The sequence below is a fragment of the Sycon ciliatum genome, chromosome 10 (genome assembly GCF_964019385.1).
Source record: "Sycon ciliatum chromosome 10, ocSycCili1.1, whole genome shotgun sequence".
Lineage (NCBI taxonomy): Eukaryota > Metazoa > Porifera > Calcarea > Leucosolenida > Sycettidae > Sycon > Sycon ciliatum.
This window is the reverse complement of record NC_088652.1, coordinates 13,591,775-13,612,157: the sequence shown is the minus strand read 5'-3', so window position 1 is coordinate 13,612,157 and position 20,383 is coordinate 13,591,775. Positions and strand designations below refer to the sequence as shown.

The window sequence follows — 20,383 nt, the reverse complement described above, 5'->3', positions numbered from 1 at the left end:
TGAAGCGACTTTAGCGTATACAGTGAGGTACGGTGTTGAACCGACGCATGCACTGCTGTACACGGTATGTGCTGCAGTGCAGGATGAAAAAGTGCACAATTCAGCTCACCGTGTCTGACCTTCTGGCAAGTTCTGCGCGGTGGTGTACATCGTACTGCACTTGACAGTCTTGGGTCTCATTCCCGAACCTCTGTTGAAAACCCAGCTGGGAAGCGACGCGGCGCAGGGGGGGGGGGGGGGGGGAGGATCAACGGTACTTCACGGTGCACTGGTATCTCTCTTCTTCGGGCAGTCCGGGACCGGGCACTGCCTGTAAAGCATGTTTTGCTAGGGAAGTGCCAGAGATCTGGTACAGTCATAACATTTCCACTCAACTCGCCCATGGCCCACAACTTTCACAAACGGACAGTATGCCAAGGCCAGCAGACGGAGGTGCTGCTTGTAACGCAGTCACAGCATACATAGCCTGTACCAGGGAGTCACATGTGCGCGTGAATGGATGAATATCTTCGTACACAGTTTCACAATATCGTGTACCAGTACATGTATCAGCAAATGAATGATTCAACAAGCGAGATAAGAGTCCATAAAAAGTCCACTACTAGTACTACACTGCATGCACTAGAGCCACAGTAGGGAGGTACAATGCACACAGTCATTTCTATTGACTATATTCTCAAATTGAGAAGGCAGCTGGTAAAAATGCAGGTCCGATTGTAACTTTTTTTCTTCCCTGAACAGTGAATACCAACACATGCAGCTTCGGCCTCGTTTGCAGTCGACGAGTAATGTAGAGGTATCTACACACCCTCTTCGTCGACACTGCAGCTAGTACCACTGTAGTACAGGGCTCCGAAAGCTCCAAACTTGAAACTGACCAAAGCAACAACTAAAATACCGGTAACGATTTTAATACATACATGTACATGTACCATGCATGATGTACCACTAGAACATATTTAATTTGTAATAACGTCATTCGTATAATTATAGTGACCAAATCAGCTTGACTTACTGCATCATACCGTCACTTCTTGAGTTTGACATGACATACCGTAATCATTTGGCCGCCATTAGCACTGCACTCGATTTCTGGTATCAATCACGCCAGGAAAAGTGGGCGAGAAGCTTGAAAAGCTCACCTCGTCTCCTTTCATGGACTTTTCGAGCCATTATTTTGGATGCATGGTGACTTCACCAGTGCGCAGTCATGACTTCTGCTATGCTGTGCTTGCCAAAGCTACCCGTACTACCGGCCATGCCAGATTTACCACACACGTGACACCCCAGACTGCGTCACACTCACAATCATGAGAGTGGCTCACAGAGTCAGACTACACAGTCCATTTCAAAACTGTATACAAACGCGCATAGCAGTGTTTTTGAAATACATGTACACAGTGTATTTCAAATTTGGCTGGAACTTTTTGAGAATAGTTCGGAATATTGCTCAGGTCCGCTCCGCAATTACTCTCATTATAGTTTCTAAACGATTCACAGACGCCCAATTTGGAAAAAATTATGCGCAAAGTGATCACAGATTTTATGTGGTATATGCTGGCATAACGGTTTTTGCCCAGGTAGATCCACGCGTCTATTTTTGAAATGGACTGTAGAGAGAATGAGATCGAGGTAATCATCTAGTTTAGGGTCCCAAATTATTTCGCACTTTCCCAGTGTTCTCTGTACTTTCTGTGTACGTGAGAGCGTGCTTGAGTGTGTTTCGAAGTTTTGTGTCCTTAGTACTGAGTTGTTTCCTTTGACTTTGTGGTAATGGCCGGGCGTCCCGGTGCGCCGATACGGAATGCCGTCCCTCAGGGAGACATAATGATGCAATTTTGATGGAGTAGTGGACCGTGTTCACCCTTGTGCCGATCTTTTCCAGGACCCAACTTGGCCAACTCGAGTTCCTTGCCGCTCGGCGCTTTATCAGGAACGAAATGCTCTGTGACACATGTGGTGCGCGATGTGGCCTCACTAGGACTCAGAAGGAGGCAGGAAAGCCACGATGGGTTTCGCTGGAGATGCAGACCTTGCCACTATGTCAAGAGCATCCATACCAACAATGTCGAGAAGAATGTGGATGCGTGCAAAGCGCCAGCTCAACGCAACTTCGGCACGTCTCGCGAGTTGTTTCCAACCTACCTCTGCGAGTTCGTGTGGAGGCAAAGAGTTCGAGAGGAACGAAACACCTTCGGTTCCCTGCTCCGCAGCATTCATCAGCAGTACCCTGTCTGATCGGTTCTGATGAAAAAAATCCATATCAACAGCTACTGTGTTTTTGATCTCGATTTGCAAATTACTGGGGTTGGCACGCTCTCACGTACACAGAAAGTACAGAGAAAGTACAGAGAACACTGGGAAAGTGCGAAATAATTTGGGACCCTAAACTAGATCATTAGATGATTACCGAGATCGAGACCAGGTATTTTTACGACTCCCTGATCGTGACGGTCGCACGACATCAGCGGGAGTCCAGGTTTTATGGACTCTCTCTTCTCTTGCTACAGAAGTACAGTACAGAGGGACATGCATCGGTACCGGTATGTGCAGCTACACTTGTAAGTTGTAGCTACAGCAAAGGAGTTTGATACCAACGGCACGAGTCAAGACTGCAAGAGTCCATAGCAAGACGAAATTCGCGTTCGCGTTCGCTCTCCAAAGAAAGTCGAACTCAGTGACGGAATTCGCGTTATGAGAAGGATTAGCAAACAGAATTCGCACATGCATGACGTTGACACGACGTAGGCAGTACAGTGTAGTAAATTTATGACTGCCCTGACACGAATCCACGATTCGTGTTCCGACTACTTTTCCGAACGAAAAATGCGGAAGTTCGCAATCCAGTTCGCGAACTGAAAAATGTTTGCGAACGCGAACGCGAATTTCGTCTTGCTAATCCTCCGTAATCTTGCCGTCTTCATGGTCTTGGTGCCACTGATCTAGATCAAGAGCCAAGATATCTTGAGTCCAGAAGTAACAGTCAGTTACTACAGTCTACAGCAGGGAGTAGTGGCTACTCCCTGGTCTACAGTACATACTACCAAGAGTAGATAAACAGTGTTTATCTACTCTTGATACTACACTACAGTACAGTACAGCCGGCTAGCCACGCCGGGGCAAGGGGGTCGGATTTCAGTTGCCAGCACTTGCTACAGATCTACAGACAGTAGTAGAGTAGAGTCTACATGGTTTATGTACCAGATGTACTCTTGTATTGATACTACAAAAGTAGTTGGCCCGTAGATCTACACTGAAATCGTTGCGAATCACACAGACACACGACAGTTGTGTTGGTGGTGGTTTTAGAACGTACCAGTTTTGAATACGATGACCTTTGTGCGCGTATCATTCTTTATGTAAAACCTTCACCCTGTTCACTACACGCGCAGTGAAACCGTGCAGAAAGGCGTGATTTTTAGATTTCGAGAGCACAGCAATATCACTGAGCTTGTCGAAGTGATCTGAATGCATGAGGGATGATGAGGTGAGATCCGCGGCGTCCAGTGCATGCAGTGATTTTTTGTAGGAGCAACAAGAAACTACGCAGCGAGGATCCCGTTTTGTTTTGTGTGTTCACAGTATGTGTCTTTGACGAGATAGTCGTCGTTGGTTCCAGCTTGCTGAGTTTCTCCTCGTAACCTCTGGTTCTACTATAGCTCCGTCAGTATCCTGAAACACTGCCTTGCTGATCACTCTAGGCTTGCTTTGATAGCACATCTTCGGGCAAGGAGTTTGTAGAATTGGATAAATGCCGCGCTGAGGTTCTGGATGACAGCCGAGGCTGGTCTGGCAAGCTTTGTTTGCAGTCCCTGAGTTTTTTCAGGGCTCAGCATGCCCAGACAGGATGAAAAAGGGCAAGACCCAGGTCAAAGAAAGCCCAGCTCTCGTCCTGGTCACAGGGGAGAATCCTCTGCGAGAGGAGGCAGCACATCGGGCTCCTCGTCCTCCAGTGCGTTGATGGTAGGACCCAATTTTCGAGTTGGAAAAAGAATAGGAAGTGGCAACTTTGGTGAATTGCGACTTGGTGAGTGCTGGTGTCTTTAGCGTATTGGCGAGTGGTTTCTCAGCAGGAGTATCTAGAGCATAATGGTTTTCTCATGGTCCTTGTGTTCCTGTTTGTGGTCGGTTCAGGCAAGAATCTGTACAACAACGAGTATGTTGCGATAAAACTGGTAAGGCGAGTGGAAGGATTTCAGCGTTAGTTGCGTGTGAATGGTGTACTTGGCCTCGCTTCATTGTGAGCGTCATGGTTCGTGAGTATTCCTCCATCCTCTTGTGTTGTCACAGGAACCAATGAAGTCGAGAGCGCCGCAGCTTCATTTGGAATATCGATTTTACAAAGCGCTTCAAGATCAAACAAAAGGTCTGTGTTTTGTGAGAGTTGTTTATAACTTTTCCTTGATGTAATGAATATTGTGCTCATTCCGTCCTCCCCCAGCAGGTTCCTGAAATGAATGGCAGGGGAGTCATTGTGCAGTGTTCCCGTAGTCTGTTCAACCGGCCGTGGCGTAGCACTTGGTGCAAGCAAACCATGCCTTCTCGACGCTGGTACTCTTGGACTGTAGTATAGTAAAATACAAAACTGTTGCAACTAGCCATTTGCGTCGATTCCAAATTTTTGAGCAGTGCGCGTGCGTGCGTACGTGCGTTTCCCTGCCTGAGGCTTGTCTGGATGTGAATTTGGCTCTGGTCGGCGACGAGACATCCAGGCCAAAGCTGCCTGTATCGTTTGGAGCGATTTGGCCCGTAACTGGGCGAATATGGAGCAGAATTGTGGAACAGTTACTGCAGGTTGCATACCTGTTTTCGTGTTTAGTGCCATAGTGGCATAATTACACCCACCACTACATATAACGTACACGTATACAGCCAACTTATTGGGCTAGTTGTATTGGGCCAGTGTACCCATCCTACAACTACATGTGGACGTCAAAATTTCTGCAAGAGCATGAGGCTGTAACTAGCAATTGCAGCAGGAGCAGTGGGCCTCGTGCACCGTCCTGCAATGAAGACGGAATGCCCATTTCGTCCAGCATAGTGCGTACTTTATGAATGACATACGGTGGGAGTGTGTACAGTGTATATATCGGTGCTGTTCTCACGCACGCGTGCCACCGGGAAGTCGTTACCCACAGGGAGACGGCACGGGCGACTGTAGCGCGGGTTTCGACGCCAGGCTGCCCGCTACAGTCGCTTCAGAACAGGGCCGATTTATGTACATGTCTAGGCCCCACTTGCCCCACGGGGGCCAGCAGGTCAAGATTGGGATCACGAGTCGCACAGGCCACAGATCACGTAGAACTTCAAAATCCGTTGTTGAAACGCACGTCGCTCCGGATGCTATGGTCTCCTGTCGACTTCCAAGGTGCCACCCAGTATGCACAACACAGGAGTTATTCAAATTGCATTCCGACAACCTTGAGACCCTGCAGTATTTCAAATGGCGAGGGATGCTCGCATGCATACGTACAAGGGCACACTTCCACACAGTCAGCTCATTTGCTACTGGAGGCAATGGGTGGTACCATGGTACGGCCATTAGGAATTATGTCGGTCCCTGTGTATCTGGTACTCTGTTTGCCTCACAGAACCGTTGGAATTATGGCTTGGTCTGAATATGTAATGGACACTTCTCTCTCTCTCTCTCTCTCTCTCTCTCTCTCTCTCTCTCTCTCTCTCTCTCTCTCTCTCTCTCTCTCTCTCTCTCTCTCTCACTCAAACTCTCTCACTCTCTCTCTTTGTTTTATCTGGACAGCAGATGGCGTGGCGAAAGTGTATTATTTCGGCCCATGTGGCAAATACAATGCGATGGTCCTAGAGCTATTAGGACCCAGTTTAGAGGACTGCTTTGACGTATGTGATCGGACGTTTTCTCTGAAGACCGTGCTTATGATTGGACTCCAACTGGTAGGTACTGGCTCCGTTCCGATTGATCCAACTAACTTGTCTACAGCAACCACAGCACGTGTAGCGGAACACAGTGTTTTTAGCCAGATGGTCCATTTGCGCAGGCCTGAACGCATCTGGCAGTATGCTTTGATACCTGGGGGGGGGGGCAGAACCGTATTGCCATAGGTTGCCACAGTCAGGGTTTTCTGTGTTTTTTATATCCATTGGTTGCATTATGTTTAATAGGGGCGACCCGAAAATTAAATTTCAAAAAAACTGGATTAAAGCGGGATTCACAGAAGCTTTTTTGCGATGCGACACGCGATGCGACGCGATCTGCGACGGACGCGTGCGATGCGAACTCGCGAAATACCATTCACAGAAGAAGTCAGTGATGCGACAAAATCTTGCTGATTTGGCTACGTCACCATGATATTCGCGCGGTTTGATACAACTTGTACAAATTTATAGGCAACTCTTGCACCTTTGTACAACTTTGCTGTAGAAAAGGTCAAAATCGTACGCCAAATTGCTTGTCGCATCGCATCGCATCGCAAAAGTTGAGCCAAGCTCAACTTCTGCGATGGCCCAGTTGCGGCAGTTGCGTGGGGTGCGACATGGCTGCGATTTGGGGTTTTCCCGGTTTCGCGCCTGTCGTATCGCAAAAAAGCTTCTGTGAATCCCGCATAATAGTGGCCGAATTTTTCCGCTTGGGAAACTGTACAATTTCTTTTTTTGAACTATGTGCTGTGTGTGATGGTAGACTATTTAGTTCACTCGCCAGGTGCTTTCTATATTATGCATGGACACTCGACTAAAACTACATTCATGTCTTCACGGCACTCCTCGAAGCTTGTTACAGGTAGCCCATATAATACGTGTTTGTGCACGTGTCCGTGTACTTCAAAATGTGTGTGTGTGTGTGTGTGTGTGCGTCTGTACTTGTGTGGGTGCGAGGCAGCGCTTAATCAACGAGTATGGTGTCTTCATCTCTGCTTGCCTATTGTGTATTTGTTTCAGCTGGATCGGTTCGAGTATGTGCATAGTAAACACATGATCTACAGAGATGTGAAGCCCGAAAACTTTCTCATCGGCCCACTGCATGACACACGGCGGAGGAAGACCGTTCACATCATTGATTTCGGCCTCGCTAAAGAGTATTATGATCCCGAGACGAAGAAGCACATTCCGTACCGTGAGCACAAGAGTTTGACCGGGACTGCGCGGTATATGAGCATCAACACGCATTTAGGGAAAGGTACGTTTTTGCCATATCACTTTTTTCTTTTTCTTCCGTGGTGGCAAGAGGAATCTGTTGTCACGCCGTGCAGTGGCTAGCCCAGGCTGGCTTCGTGTGCATGTAGTACATTTCCTTTGTATGCAATGTAGTTAGGCAATTCACTGAAGAGACGAGTTGAAGGATGCCGGAATGACTTGGGCATCCAGTCATGCATGTGCACGCGGAGCAAGTTTGTGGCTGTCTTTCCCTTGTCGCCACACTGTTGTCACGCTTTTACTGTACAGTGCGTATCGGTTATAGTGTGGTCGTATACAAGAATATACTGCTTACAAGAATGAACACTCATTTTTTCATAATCATAACACATATTTTATGTGTATATATATTCTTACAAGCAGTATTATCGCATAGTAGAATATATCGGCCCTAAGAATGGATTTTGTGTAGCAAAATATGCCAGATTAGTGCAAAGTGTATCGCCTGTAGTAATAACATCTGTGCTCTGTGCATACTCAATACAATAATAGTCAACACAAAAAGAGAGTTATGTCCAAGGGAGCATTGGAGAATCACTTTTTCTGTCCAGTCGGACTCTTTCTTCCGACTTCTCTCGTATCCGCTGCTCCGCAGTCGCCTAGCACGACCGCGAGTCTGATTGATCCGTGTGTATCATGTGTACGTGTCCACATGCCAAACGTGCGCGCATATGATTTGTCACACGTGCATATGATATGTCACACGTTATTTATCGTGTGTAAGAAATATCGGCAATAAGAATCAAATGTCGTTTTTCAAACACCCACGCTATAACCGATACCTACTGTACATGTGCATGGTTGATTGTGAGCCATTCACGAAAACAGGCGGCCCACCGGTGTTCGTTGTCATGAGAATCACACTCCCTTGTCGGCCATTCAGTTCACGCAATACGACCTCATGATCCTGCAATCTTGGGTTTCCTATGCCGCATGCTTGGCTTCTACACACAGCACCACTTGCTTCCAATTGCGCAGCCAAATGCGGCCACGATAATTCTTTGCACGATTCTGGGCACGTATCCTAGGCAACAGGCCTACATCATGGATCCATCTGCCATCTGAATAGCCTAGTGTTTGGGAATATTCCGGTCTGTTGTGGGTTCAGCCCAAGTGATTGCATGTGTTTTAAAGGGTGTGTGCGATGGCGTGCGGAAGCACTATTTCGATTTCCCCTTCCTAGAATAATTCCCTTTGCAAGCAGTGAAATGGTGCGAACCAGCAGATTAAAGCTCCTGTCTGTCCTGCGTACATGTATTCTATCATTTCTCTCCGGGGTTGAGCACCATGTCCGAAGGCATGCCTTAGATGTGTGTGTGTGTGTGCGCGTGTGTGTGTCCGTGCGCGTGTGTGTCGGTGTGCATGTGTTTCATTTGTTGCGTGTTCAGAACAAAGTCGGAGAGATGACCTGGAAGCACTCGGGCACATGTTTATGTACTTCCTTCGTGGCAGCCTTCCTTGGCAAGGACTAAAGGTACAGCTTTTTGGAATTTACCAGTGAATTTGGGTTGGTTGTCGAAACTCGCACTATTTTCGAGTGTGACTGGCAGGTAATCTAGTATTTGGGATACGTTTGATTGACTAGTTCCTCCCTTTTTTTTGCAGAAGTTCCCTCCTTTGACGCAATGTGTTCACCGGTGTGCTTACGTCCTCTTCAACACCATTCTGATGCAATGATGTTTGGTGTGTGTGTGTGTGTGTGTGTGCATGTGTGTGTCCTTGTGATGCCATGATGTATTTGTTTGGTGTGCACGTGCAGGCGGATACACTGAAGGAACGGTATCAGAAAATTGGCGACACGAAACGAGCGACGCCAATCGAAGTGCTGTGCGCCAATTTCCCCGGTAATTTTTATGCTGTGGTATTTGTTGACATCAAAACTACTTCACACGTAGCACAGGAAAGCTAACGTTTCCCACAGAAAAGTTCAAGAATTCGGCTCTTCACACCCAGAAAGCCTGGAGATGTTTCACGACGGGAGTGTCATGCGACCCATGAAGCCAAATGCATGGTGTCCGAGCGTCTGAATGTGCTCTTGACCGAACGAGTAGTGGTGTTTGGCCACTGCTCCTTTGTGGAAGCATCCTGTGGTATTTGCAATACGTGTAAATGTGTATGTCGTGGAGTACTAGCACACACAAAGAGACGAAACCAGTTGTGAACCTGATGAGGTCGTTCGTACCATTACCTCTCCAGTCAGTACATGGTGATCAAGGGGTCAAGCACAATCTATACAACTTATGGGTGGCGAGATGGTGATTGAACGTACACGAGTTGGATGATGGTGCTAATAGTTGCAGAGTACATGCAATTATATGCGTGTTTAGTGGAGCCCCTGCGCACACTGTAAATAAGACCTGACCGCTGTGGTAACTGCAATGTATGTCGTAGTTCATTGCATAGTTCGAGTTCAGCTGCACTAAACTTTATTGTTTCGCTGAATGTTTTGTTGTGGTGGTGGTCCTGCTGCTGCTGTGTGTATGTCTTTGTGTGTCTGTGTGAACACACATGCACATGTATCTGACTGGGTATTCTCTACCCGCAGAGGAGTTATCAACGTACTTACGGTACGTGCGAAGACTCGACTTCTACGAGACTCCGGACTACAACTACCTTCGCAAGCTCTTTCACGACCTCATGGAGAGGAAGGGTTACGACAACGACGGTGTGTTTGACTGGACGGGCAAGGAGCTGGTAAGGACATCATTCCTCCTGCTCAGCGTTGTATATTTGCCCAGTGTTGGGAACTTAGTATTTACGTTGTGCCAGTCTTTAACACTCTCGCACTCACCGCCATTCTGATCCCTTGCTGTTTTTTGTCTGATGCTCCTCGATTGTCTGTCAGCAAAATGTTGTCCTCTCATTGCACACCATGGGTATGTGCGGCATGCACAAGGATGACATGCATACTAATCCGTGAGCTGGGCCCAGGTTGTCTGCACTGTTTTAGGTCGTAACCGCACCAACTCCCATATCTCACAATGCGTGCAGTGCGCCACTTCACACAGCGCCCACAGCGGTCTTTCAGCTACTAGTTGTCACAATAAACTGTTGTAAGAACTCAGACGGCGAGCCAAGGAAATATTATACTGAAAACATGGAAAACAGCAGTGCACGCGTTGAGAGATATCTCAGTACTGCTGGTCGGTTTGGTGCTAAATTGTGCACGTCTGGCTGTCCACAGTCCAGTCTAGTTAGTGGACTCAAACGCATAACTTTGCGCCCCACTGTTTTCAGGCTAGGCATGCCTTCAGGGCAAGATCATTGTAGGTGGTGTGTAAGATAGTACTAGCCACTCGGAGAACACTATCAACCGATTACGTGTCCTTCTTTGCAGTATCAAAACAGCATTAAGAGTTAATACGGAGCATCAGCAAATCGAATATTCGAATGAAATTCGAGAATCGTCACGAAAAGCACTCAATCAGTCGAAACTAGGGCTTTGTTCGACTGAAAAATGCCCGCAAACAGAAAATACTTTTCGAATACTTTTCGAATGCTCCGCGCGTGCTCTAGTACACGGCGCACTACGAGTACTCATTCTTGCGCATGTAGCTACTAGTTCTTACTAAAGTACTAGTCCGGACTTCTTGTCAATCTTGACGCTTTCCTCTCTCTCGAACTGTGAAAAGTTTTATCAAGTGTGCATTTTGTTTCATTTCAAGTATCCTGGAATCATGGCTTTGTCACCAACTACCAGCCCCGGTATGCCTCCTGCTCCCAGTACTGCAGTAGCCCTGCTGGCGTTGTCTCGGCATCTGCGTCTATGGTGAGTTCCCCGCAGGGAGAGGGCAACTCAAAGTGTGCCAAATATTTGAGGGTCGACCTTACCATGGATCTCATTCTGCTGAGGCAGTGTAGGGCCCACCCTCACCTATTCGTCCGCGGGTCTCCTGATATGCAAGGGATAGCGGAGGAGCTCGGCCGAGATCCGCCTTTTCAAGGGGTCTCCAAGAGAGATCCTATCGCCAATAGCCTGAATCGGATGAAGCATCCGCCGCTTCGCGTCATCCCCAAAGGCAATGAGAAACAACAGCAACTCCGTTCATTGCACATCTCAAAATCCCAGTCCTCAACTGCTCAAGCTAAAAAAAACTCGATTCGAAAATACTGGACTGCGCTACATGCTGAACCTCTTTTTCATTCGAATTTTCTCTTTGATTTTCTTTTTGCCATTCGAATAATCAAATCGAAAATTCGATTTGCTGATGCTCCGTAATGATTGTCTCTGTTCTCTTTTGCGATGCTTTGCTCAGAATACGCCCACCGGCCACCTGACTGCGGATCTCAATCGGGATCGGTCCAAGGGGCAACAGGATCAGCGTGCTGCCCAGTCTGCGAGCAAGGTGAGTTGCGTTATTGATGTGTGTGTGTGTCTGTGTCTGTGTGCGTGATTCAGTCTTCTCTGCCTTGTTAATTTGTGTTGTGTGTGGTCTCTTGCAAGGAGGTGTGTTTGTGTGCGAGTGGACGGGTGTGTGTAGATAGCTCTGTGGTTGTACCTGGTCCTGTTTTGGATACAACCCTCTGGTGGTCATTTTGCACTGTTGGTCAGTGTAACCTATTCAACCATGTCAGGTGATGTGAAACTCTGCCATCGCAGCACTGCATAGAGGTTGTGCAGGCGGTTGCACTCTGCTTGGTGCTATATACTCTTGATGTCGCTCGCGCGCATGTGTGCATGCGGTTATGTGGGTGGGTGGGTGGGTGTGTATGTGTGTGCGGGCGTGTGGTGAGGCTGCATTGGTCCAAACTTATCTTCGGTGCGGTTTGCTAAATGGTCTGCTAGGTTGGCTTGCAGAGTGTTTGTCTGGATGTGCTAGTCATGGTGTGTGTTGTGTAATATGTGGCATTGATTTGCATGCTGTCATGCCTGCTTCTGTCTTGTTGCCAATCGTCTGCACACTGGCCGATGAACGCTGCTGGTCGCCAAGGGCTTATGCCCGACAAGCCCTGCCATGTCTTCGCTGCGTCAAGCATGTCCAGACTTTACTCCGTCACATGACGGCGATCTGGGACCCCCTCTGCCAAGCCCAGCTGCACTCGCAGCTCTCAAGCAGCCGCTTCTCTTTAGCAGTCCGGCGACTGGCCTCATATCGACCACTAGTGGGACGCCCAGTGTATCAATGAGCTCCTCCACCAAGCGCACCGCATCAAGACCAAGCTCCTTGGCCTCCGCTTGTCCTGTCCGATTGCCCGTTCATGCTGGTCAGGTGTTCCTGCCCGGGGCCTGGCATGGGCGAGGACCCCGTGACGGTCTCCTTCTGGATGCTCACTGGTTGAATCGCCGCTGTAGCAGACAGATATCGTTGCAGAATGGCACGCATTTTCAAGCAGATACCGCCACACTGTCGTCCGTACCTACCATCTTCAAGCAGGCACGTCTGTGTCCTCCTGTTGGTGATCGCCCGTCCTCTGCTGGCATTGCTGTTGATGGCACTGATGCGCTGCAGCTGAGCCAGCGCGTTTCCGTAATGTCCGGCGCTTCTGGCTCACTGCAGCGTCCCACATCGCAGATCTCTGATGGCTGCTTGGTGTTCAATGATATTGGCCTGCAGAGCACAGAGAGAGTGCCATATTCCTGTGTGGATGACTACGCAGGGGGGTTTAACTCTGGCATGGCTGTATCTGCCGTGGAGCCTGCTGGTGCTCCCGATGCGTCCAGCTGGAGCTGCTCATCTCGAGTCACTGCTGTGCACATGCCACGCTCGTCTCTTGCTAATTGTGCTGCCGACGAAACGGCTTCTGGTTGGGAGATGCTTTGCAGCATCACCGCCGATAGATCAAGCATTGCGCATGATTGTGTTACTGAATCCATGCTAGTGCTTTCACCGGCCAAGCCCAACAAGTCCTCCGACTTCCACTTCCTGTCGCATTCCAATAGCTCACATTCGCTCTCGGCGTGCTCGCAGCATCGGCCAAGCGACAGTGATGAGAACAGCAGTGCGGGTCCTGATGCCAACGCCACCGTTGCTAAACGCCCGCGCGTGGAGGTGGCATCGCCTGCAGCAAAGTTCCCTGCTGCCGCTGCCACTCACTCACTTTGCTCATCCTCTCCTGTGTCCTCCCGTGCTATGCCGGCGCGTTCTCGCCTACGCAAGTGGTTTGGCGAGCATCCGCTACGGCTGCACGGCCATTCCGTCGCTTCTTCTGCTGCTCAGTCCGCTGATGACACGCAAAGTCAGGCCAGCTATCCGTACCACCCTCGCTTAGACCCGCCCTCGGTCGCTGTTGACCCTCGACCGCGTACGCGCTCGCTGGGCACGGGTCATGACCTATCCTGCGCAAGCGGTCGTAGTTGGTACGGCAAGTCATTCCTGGCGCAGCTCGCCAAGCCACTGAGTAAAGTACGCCGCCGTATGTCCGAGAATGGTCAGCCCAGCTCCAGTACGCCCTCACTGTCCAGTGCTCCCGGTGCGAAATCTGGCGATGACGGGATGTCTCTCCGAGTCTACTTGCGGAGCCCTCGGCGCACTGGGCCCTGTGTGAAGCAAGCCACGCCTGTGGTGCGGCCGTATGTTCCGTTCCCTGAACTTGGCTGCACGGTCTCTGCGTTCACTCCACCTGTGCGCGGGCGGAGCCATGCCGGTGGCAGGCGACATGGCTCTTCTCCGGACATGCGGGATATAAGCAATACTGGCGGCGTACAGTCCCAGTGCGCCGTGACAAAGCCAATGGCCTCACCAATGTTGCCAGAGATGGCTGCCACCGATGAACGCTGCACCCCATCGCCACCTCTACCTGATGATTCTCGTCAGCAGGGAGATGCTTTTCGTAAGCTCCCTATTCTTGTAGCGCCAGCCCAAGAGCCATCACAGCTTTCTCCTAGCTGCCATGAAACTGCTGCCAATGTCTCCGCACATAGCTGTCGCGGTGATTCTGAGTCTCTCCATGTCTCACCTCCTCGGCTGTCCCCTGCTGAAAACCATCCGACAAGAGCACGCTCCAGTCCCGGAGTTCATTTGGACAGGAAGACAGAGCAACAGCCTCTCGGTGAGGCAGCAGGAGCTGGTCGTATAGTTGCGGAAATGGCTGCCGCTGCTACTACTACGCACCGGGCCTCGTGCAGTCTCAGCGTCAGTTCGCGACCAGCAGCGGCGAGTGACTGGCAGCAGGTACTTGCCTGGCGTTGGATTGAGTTGCGTTGGGTTGCTGGTTCTATTGCCTCTGTTGGGTTGTTGTTCGAGTTTTTTTTCTGTTGTTACAATGGCACGTCACCGATCTCTGGTGGTGTTGTTGATGCTGTTGGTTTGCCTGCCAGTGTTTGGAGCTGCTGTGTGTTTCCCCGGTTGTTGCAAAGCGCTCGTCACTGGTTTGTAGTCACTCACTGAAGAAGTAGACTGCTTCAGTGCGGCCCATTCTGCTGAGCAGCCTGTTCCTTTGCTCACGCTCGTAGGTCTGATATCTTTGACCCCCTGTTGATGGTATTTGGGAGAAAGTAGTCTTGACTCACGGACAACGTCAGTGCTACTTGGTCTGTGGATGAGAAAGACGATCCTTTGGTCTCCTGTGTTTTCAAGAGTAAATAAAATCCCAAGACTGTGCAGCTCTTGATACCCTTGCGTGTGGGGTCCGCCGACTGCGAAAACTCACACCATGTGGTTTAGTTTTCACGCTATACGTCTCTACGGTGTAACTTATTTGTTTAGTGAGCAGTGGAGTAGTAAAAATAGCACTCCCTGACAGAAACCCTCTCAGCTTACCGTAATGTCGCGTATAAAAGCAGGTGCTTACGGCCGTATAAGCCGGGGTTCAAACCATGCTTCTATTCAAGTTATGCTTCTACGTCAACATCTTTCAGTGTACACTGTGCAGTGCACATTGTCAAGTATGTAGTGTGCAAGTACATGATACATGCAGGCTTCTATTCGAATCGTGCTTCTGTGTCATGGCGTGCTTCGAAAAATCGGCTTCTATTCAAGCCGTGCTTCTATAATGGGTCATGCTTTTATACGCGACACTACAGTATGTAAGTCATGAGCATGATCATGGCAAATATCCGGACTGCGCGCATGCTGGCCCATGGTGCATGCCGTACGGAACGTGCTTGGAACACGTGATCAGAGTTTTTTGCCGTTGGAGACCCAATATGCCTGGTTGCACGCACTCTTGGAAGCTTATTTACTATTCATGGTGATATGCTTTGCCTATCTTGGCGGCCCTGCAGTTCAGATGGCGTTGTTTCTGTGAGGAAGTCAGTTGTGGTTCTTTCTCGCACTTCCCTTACGTACTGGTGTCCAAATTCTGCTCTTTGGAAAGGTCTTCAGCGGTGGTTGTTGGAGTTCTACGTGTGACTGGTTCTGTACCCTCGTGGCTTTTGTAGCGACTGCAAGTTGTTGCTTTGACTGTGGGCGCAATGGTGTGCCATCCGCGCATTCATGGGTGGTGTGTCAGTCAGAGACAGAAAGAGAGAGAGACAGACAGACAGACAGACACACACACACACACACACACACACACACACAGAGACAGAGACACAGAGAGAGAGACACAACAGACAGAGACAGAGAGATTTCCCCCACTGGAATCTGACCACTCTTATCCTTGGTATGTTGCGTTTGGGTTCATTTCTTTGACTGCATGCATATTCTGTTGTGAGGCTTTCAGTGACATGGCAACTTTCTACTAAAGGACTAATTAAACTCTCTCTCTCTCTCTCTCTGTCTCTCTCTCTCTCTTTTTGCTCAGGTTGCTAGCAGCGGCCTGGAAACACCAAACACGGTACGAGAAACCAAGACGGTCAGCTCCACTCGTGTTCAGACGTCGGCGAATGGTGACCAGGCGGCCGAAGAGGACACCACCCAGGCAGCTGCCAGCAAAACAGCTCTGAAAGGTGACACTGTCGCTGAGCCTTCGGCGCCCGCACACGACTCCAATCCGCCTCAACACCAGCAGCAATCCGCCCAGCAGCAACAGCAGGCAGCTCAGCCCGATGATCCTGAAGTCGTTGTTGAAACGTGAGTGTTCTTTTTGGTTGTGCATCTGCATAATGTTATGCGTTCGTGTGGGTGGGTGCCTCCCATTGTTCGTTAACTGGTGATGGTGAGATTACAATTGTGTCCTGGCTTTGATACCCTAATGCCACCAACACTGTAAAACACTATTTCAGTGGAGAAATCAGTCACCTAAAAATTTAGATTACTGAAAAACCAGAAATTTTCGGCGGTGTTTTATTTTCGGTAACTATTAATAAAGGTGCCGGCAATTTTTACCCAAAATGAAACGCACCGAAAATTTCGGTGCTAATACTAGTACTCTTACCTGGAAAACAGGTTTACCGAAAATTTCCCTCCACTGAACCGCCGATTTTGGAGAAGAGAGCTTTTTCAAGGACGCCTTTCCCGCCACCGCCCGGCGATCACCCCGAGATTGTGGTGAACAGGTCGCATGTCAAAATGCATTGAAAAGTATACGAAATGTGACAGGTTCGTCTTCACCAGCGCTTGGAGTGATTCTAAAGCTTGTTCTTTTTCGCCCAAGCCATGGAAGGGCTTCCTGGCAACTGCTCTGACTCAACACGAGTGTCGGACATCAAGTGGTGCGCCATTCTACTGCTTTTTCACCTCCACGCATCTCTTCCCATACAAAGTGAACATGAACTGGGCTTCGCCTGTTCACCAGTGATTCAAACATTTCTTGCTCGTGACCCTAAAAAGTGACCGTTGGTACTACCTTGAAAAAGCTCTATACCGAAAATATTATGCCACCGAAAAATTCTGCTTTTACAGTACACCTAAATGCATCAGGGTATGCACTGTATGTGAAGGGAATGCTGGTCACCTAATTCTACATTACACCTGAAACCTGGCAGGTCCCTGATACCAAAATTTTAATATACCTAAAATTACATGTTTTACAGTACTTTCCCTTTGTGATGGCATTCTCTACTTACTGCACTTTGAAGACCGTACGTGCGGTTCAAACCATCTGCTTGGGTTGAGAGGGAGTAGTTTTCAGTTTTGGTCGCTGGCTGGATTGTGTTCTTTTCGCCTGCCGTTGTGTGTTGGTGTCAGTATTGCGATTTGCATCCGCGCATATGCTTTGTTATTTCAGTGCGATCGCTTTAAGATTGCATTGAAAATCTGTGCAACTTTCATTTATTGGTATTCACGTCTGCGTGATCTTCTTCGACACGTGTTGTGGTGTGAAGTTTCTTATGGTGTTAAAAGACTCTTTTTGTAACAGCTAACCTTTCCTTTTGTCTGTCTGCTCGTCTGGTTTTTCAAATACAGCCGGTGTTGCTGCTGGAAGAAGAAGCGACGTGTGCAAGCTGCCTCCTAGCTCGCTGGCCAGTGGTAACGTTTCTCTTTTGCACGTACGCGCTGGATCTGTGGTGCGTCCTGGCGCCGATACCGTTTTTGAGGCCCATCAAGGCCGTGCCTTGTATTGTGCCCTCATGCCGCTGGCTGCACAGCCCGCCTCCCTCCGCACAGGCCTGCGCCGACTCAAATGTTGCTCTGAATCCAGTCCTGTCACATGCATGAGAGCGCTTGGGCGCCCGCGCGCGAGTCTCTGGTGATGAATGTGCACGTAAATCGCACCGCTTCCATCGCTCTTGTACAAAGTTTTCGACCATCATGGGTCCTCGGAATGCTCTCTCTCTGCGTCATCTCTGTCTCATGCTACTCAGTGTGCCTCCTTTTGTCCCGCTTTCCTGGCTGGGCGGAAATCTGATGTTAACTGCTCTCTTCGCGCCCTGTTGGTTGAGTTCATCTGCCGGCATTGCTAGCTGTACAACTGGACTCCTGTGCTACAGCTTCTGTCCTCGCTCTTTCGTGTCGTCACTGTACCAGTGGCTACCAGTTCGTTTTTAAACTACTGGCCCAACTCATCGCAATGCAGTGTATATGTTTTTGTTTCGGTTTTTGCAACTGTAATATTTCGAGGATTAAAAAAAGACTTTATAGCTAGGTTTTCTTTCTTTTTTCCGCCGTTTTGTGCTTATTCTTTGATACTGACATCATCATGACCTAAAACTATTGTTACCAATGCACATGTAGAATGTCTCATTTTCGCTCCTGTCAAATGTGTATCTGTATCATCCGTGTACATTAAACTCACAACTCATTTTTGCTACGTATGACCCTCTGCTACTTGCTCTTGTAAAGCTGTGTTCATCATGCATCTGTTAGTTTGATATGTCTTGTCTCTCTGCCCGTTGTCGCTGTTGTTGGCTTTTTTTTAACATTCTCTTTTGAAGCCTGGGGCGTTTTCCACACCCGAATTGTGTATATGCTGTGTTAGAGGTTGGCTGCCCGTTTCACGTCGACACATACATCTCCTACGTACTTTATCTTTATCAATATATCTCCCACTGTCTCTCCTTTCCCACTCCTGCACTCTCTCCTGTTCTCCGTTTTCCTAGTAGAATCCCCCCCCCCCCCCTCTCTTTCTCTCTCTCTCTCTCACTCACTCACTCTGCCACTGAGTGTCACATTTCAGCCAACCTTTTGCTAATAATTTGAGTCGATTGCGCAGTGGGCCATCCTCTGGAGTTTCGACTTGTCTGCTGTCTGTGCCTGTCACCGTGTTTTTGTCCCCGTATTTGCGGTTTATCTTTGGATAGTGTACAATGCCCTTCTTTGTGTTTGCTGGTGTCTTGTTTCTGAGGCTTGCTGCTTTCGGTCATGCCGCGCGTCCTTCGTGTATTTGTCCTGGCGAGCCTAGCCGCCAGCATCCTGGTAGCATTCATGCGTACACATGGATCACGCGTTGTTGGACTGTGTGGTGATGTGTGCGCGCGTGTGTGCATTGCATGTATTTTCCACGCCTGTACGGGGTGGGTGGTTGGCAGAGTGGTTAGAGCATTGGCCTTCCCAATGGTGAGGTTGTGGGTGCGGTTCCCAAGGGCAAACGTCACGTGAATGAAGATTATTTCCACTTTGACCATGAAAACCTTTTACAGAAGAAGTGCTGTTTTCTCGGTTCTAAATTGTCCTCTAGCATGCATAGGCCCCAGAAATGCCATTCACATGGGGATACGTAACTTATGCATTTTGTGTGCGTGACCAAGAATGAGCTCTTGATATGCTCCCCCTCCGGGGCTAGAACCCTAGTCCTACATGTCATGTCATAGATGTAGTAGTGTACGAGTCTCGTACATACATGTAGTTGCTGACAATCCTGTTGCCCATTTTGCCTTGTACTGCAAAGAAATCCCGATGAATTCATTCGAGGTGCAGGTGATCTATATCTGCAGTATGATGATTATGTAACGTGGTACTGTAAAAATGTTGGTTTGCGTTGCGCAAATCGTAGTTAACCAGCACGCCACAGGCCGCGCCCCCGCAGGGGAATATTCCCGCTAGATGACTTAAGGTGACCTTACGCACTCCGCCGTGCCGCCGCAGCCGACTTGCGCAAGCACGCACTCTTGCAGAGTTCCGCATTCGAGTCGCACTCGCGTACGGCATCCCGTATGAGCCACCCTTCGCCTGGCGGATGCATCCGTAGACGGCTCATCTACTGCTGGCTGGTGTAATTTTGCCAGTTGTCTGTTTTGCTGTGAGTGCTCGCCACGCAATTTTGTTTCCCACCCTCCCACACCTACTGGACGAGGGGAGGCACGGGCTCGGCCGATGGGCACGAAATCCGCATGGTGCACATCCATCGGCTGCCGCAGACAATACAGTTAATATACTTGTGGTTACTACCGAGTACTTAGTGGTCATGCAGTTGCCATAGCAATGTACTGGTACACCCAGCCTTTATGATTGTTACATGACCCCATAGGTCGTCTTTCAAACGCTCTTTCATAGCCGATAGATGGCGTTATTTGTTCCTATCATACTATGTTACAGATGGGCGGCCTTAGACGGCCCAGTCCGATCATTTCACGCGAACTATGTTAAACGTCATCATGATCACAATAATCATGTCGTGCTCACGTTCAATATAAGCTTGCGACACCCCACTGGCTCATCTCTAGCTCTTCTGTGGTGTGAGGGTTAAGCCATAATTATAACGAAGTGCTAACTCTAACGAGTTAACGAGGAGAAATCTGTCGTTAAAATAGAAATCGTGATACAGAAATCGATACAATCATATACTGTCCTATTGAGCGTTGAGAATGAGTGAGAATCGTTACCTTTGGTACACGTAAACTAGTCAATTTTGGGAAATCGTTATAATTATAAATTTTGTTGCAATCACTACTTATCCATGCCGGTTCCTTTTTTCTTCTCCTCCCCTTCTCCCTTCCTTGCCGTGGTTGGCTAAC

At 48.9% G+C, this 20,383-nt stretch overlaps 1 protein-coding gene across 2 annotated transcripts; it reads left to right on the top strand.

Moving 5' to 3' along the window:
* The first annotated feature begins 3,515 nt into the window (after positions 1-3,515).
* On the top strand, positions 3,516-18,869 carry LOC135825842 (casein kinase I-like). Of its 2 annotated transcripts, none has more exons than XM_065338474.1 (11): positions 3,516-4,027; positions 4,135-4,175; positions 4,291-4,366; positions 5,762-5,910; positions 6,913-7,150; positions 8,556-8,641; positions 8,927-9,011; positions 9,713-9,861; positions 11,424-11,513; positions 15,853-16,121; positions 17,397-18,869. In XM_065338474.1, the coding sequence occupies exons 1-11, from the start codon at positions 3,835-3,837 to the stop codon at positions 17,443-17,445; spliced, it is 1,425 nt and encodes a 474-aa protein (XP_065194546.1). In that variant the 5' UTR covers positions 3,516-3,834; the 3' UTR covers positions 17,446-18,869. The 2 variants fall into 2 exon arrangements, with proteins under 2 accessions (XP_065194546.1, XP_065194545.1); XM_065338473.1 differs by having other exon boundaries at positions 5,759-5,910.
* The last annotated feature ends 1,514 nt before the right edge of the window (positions 18,870-20,383 follow it).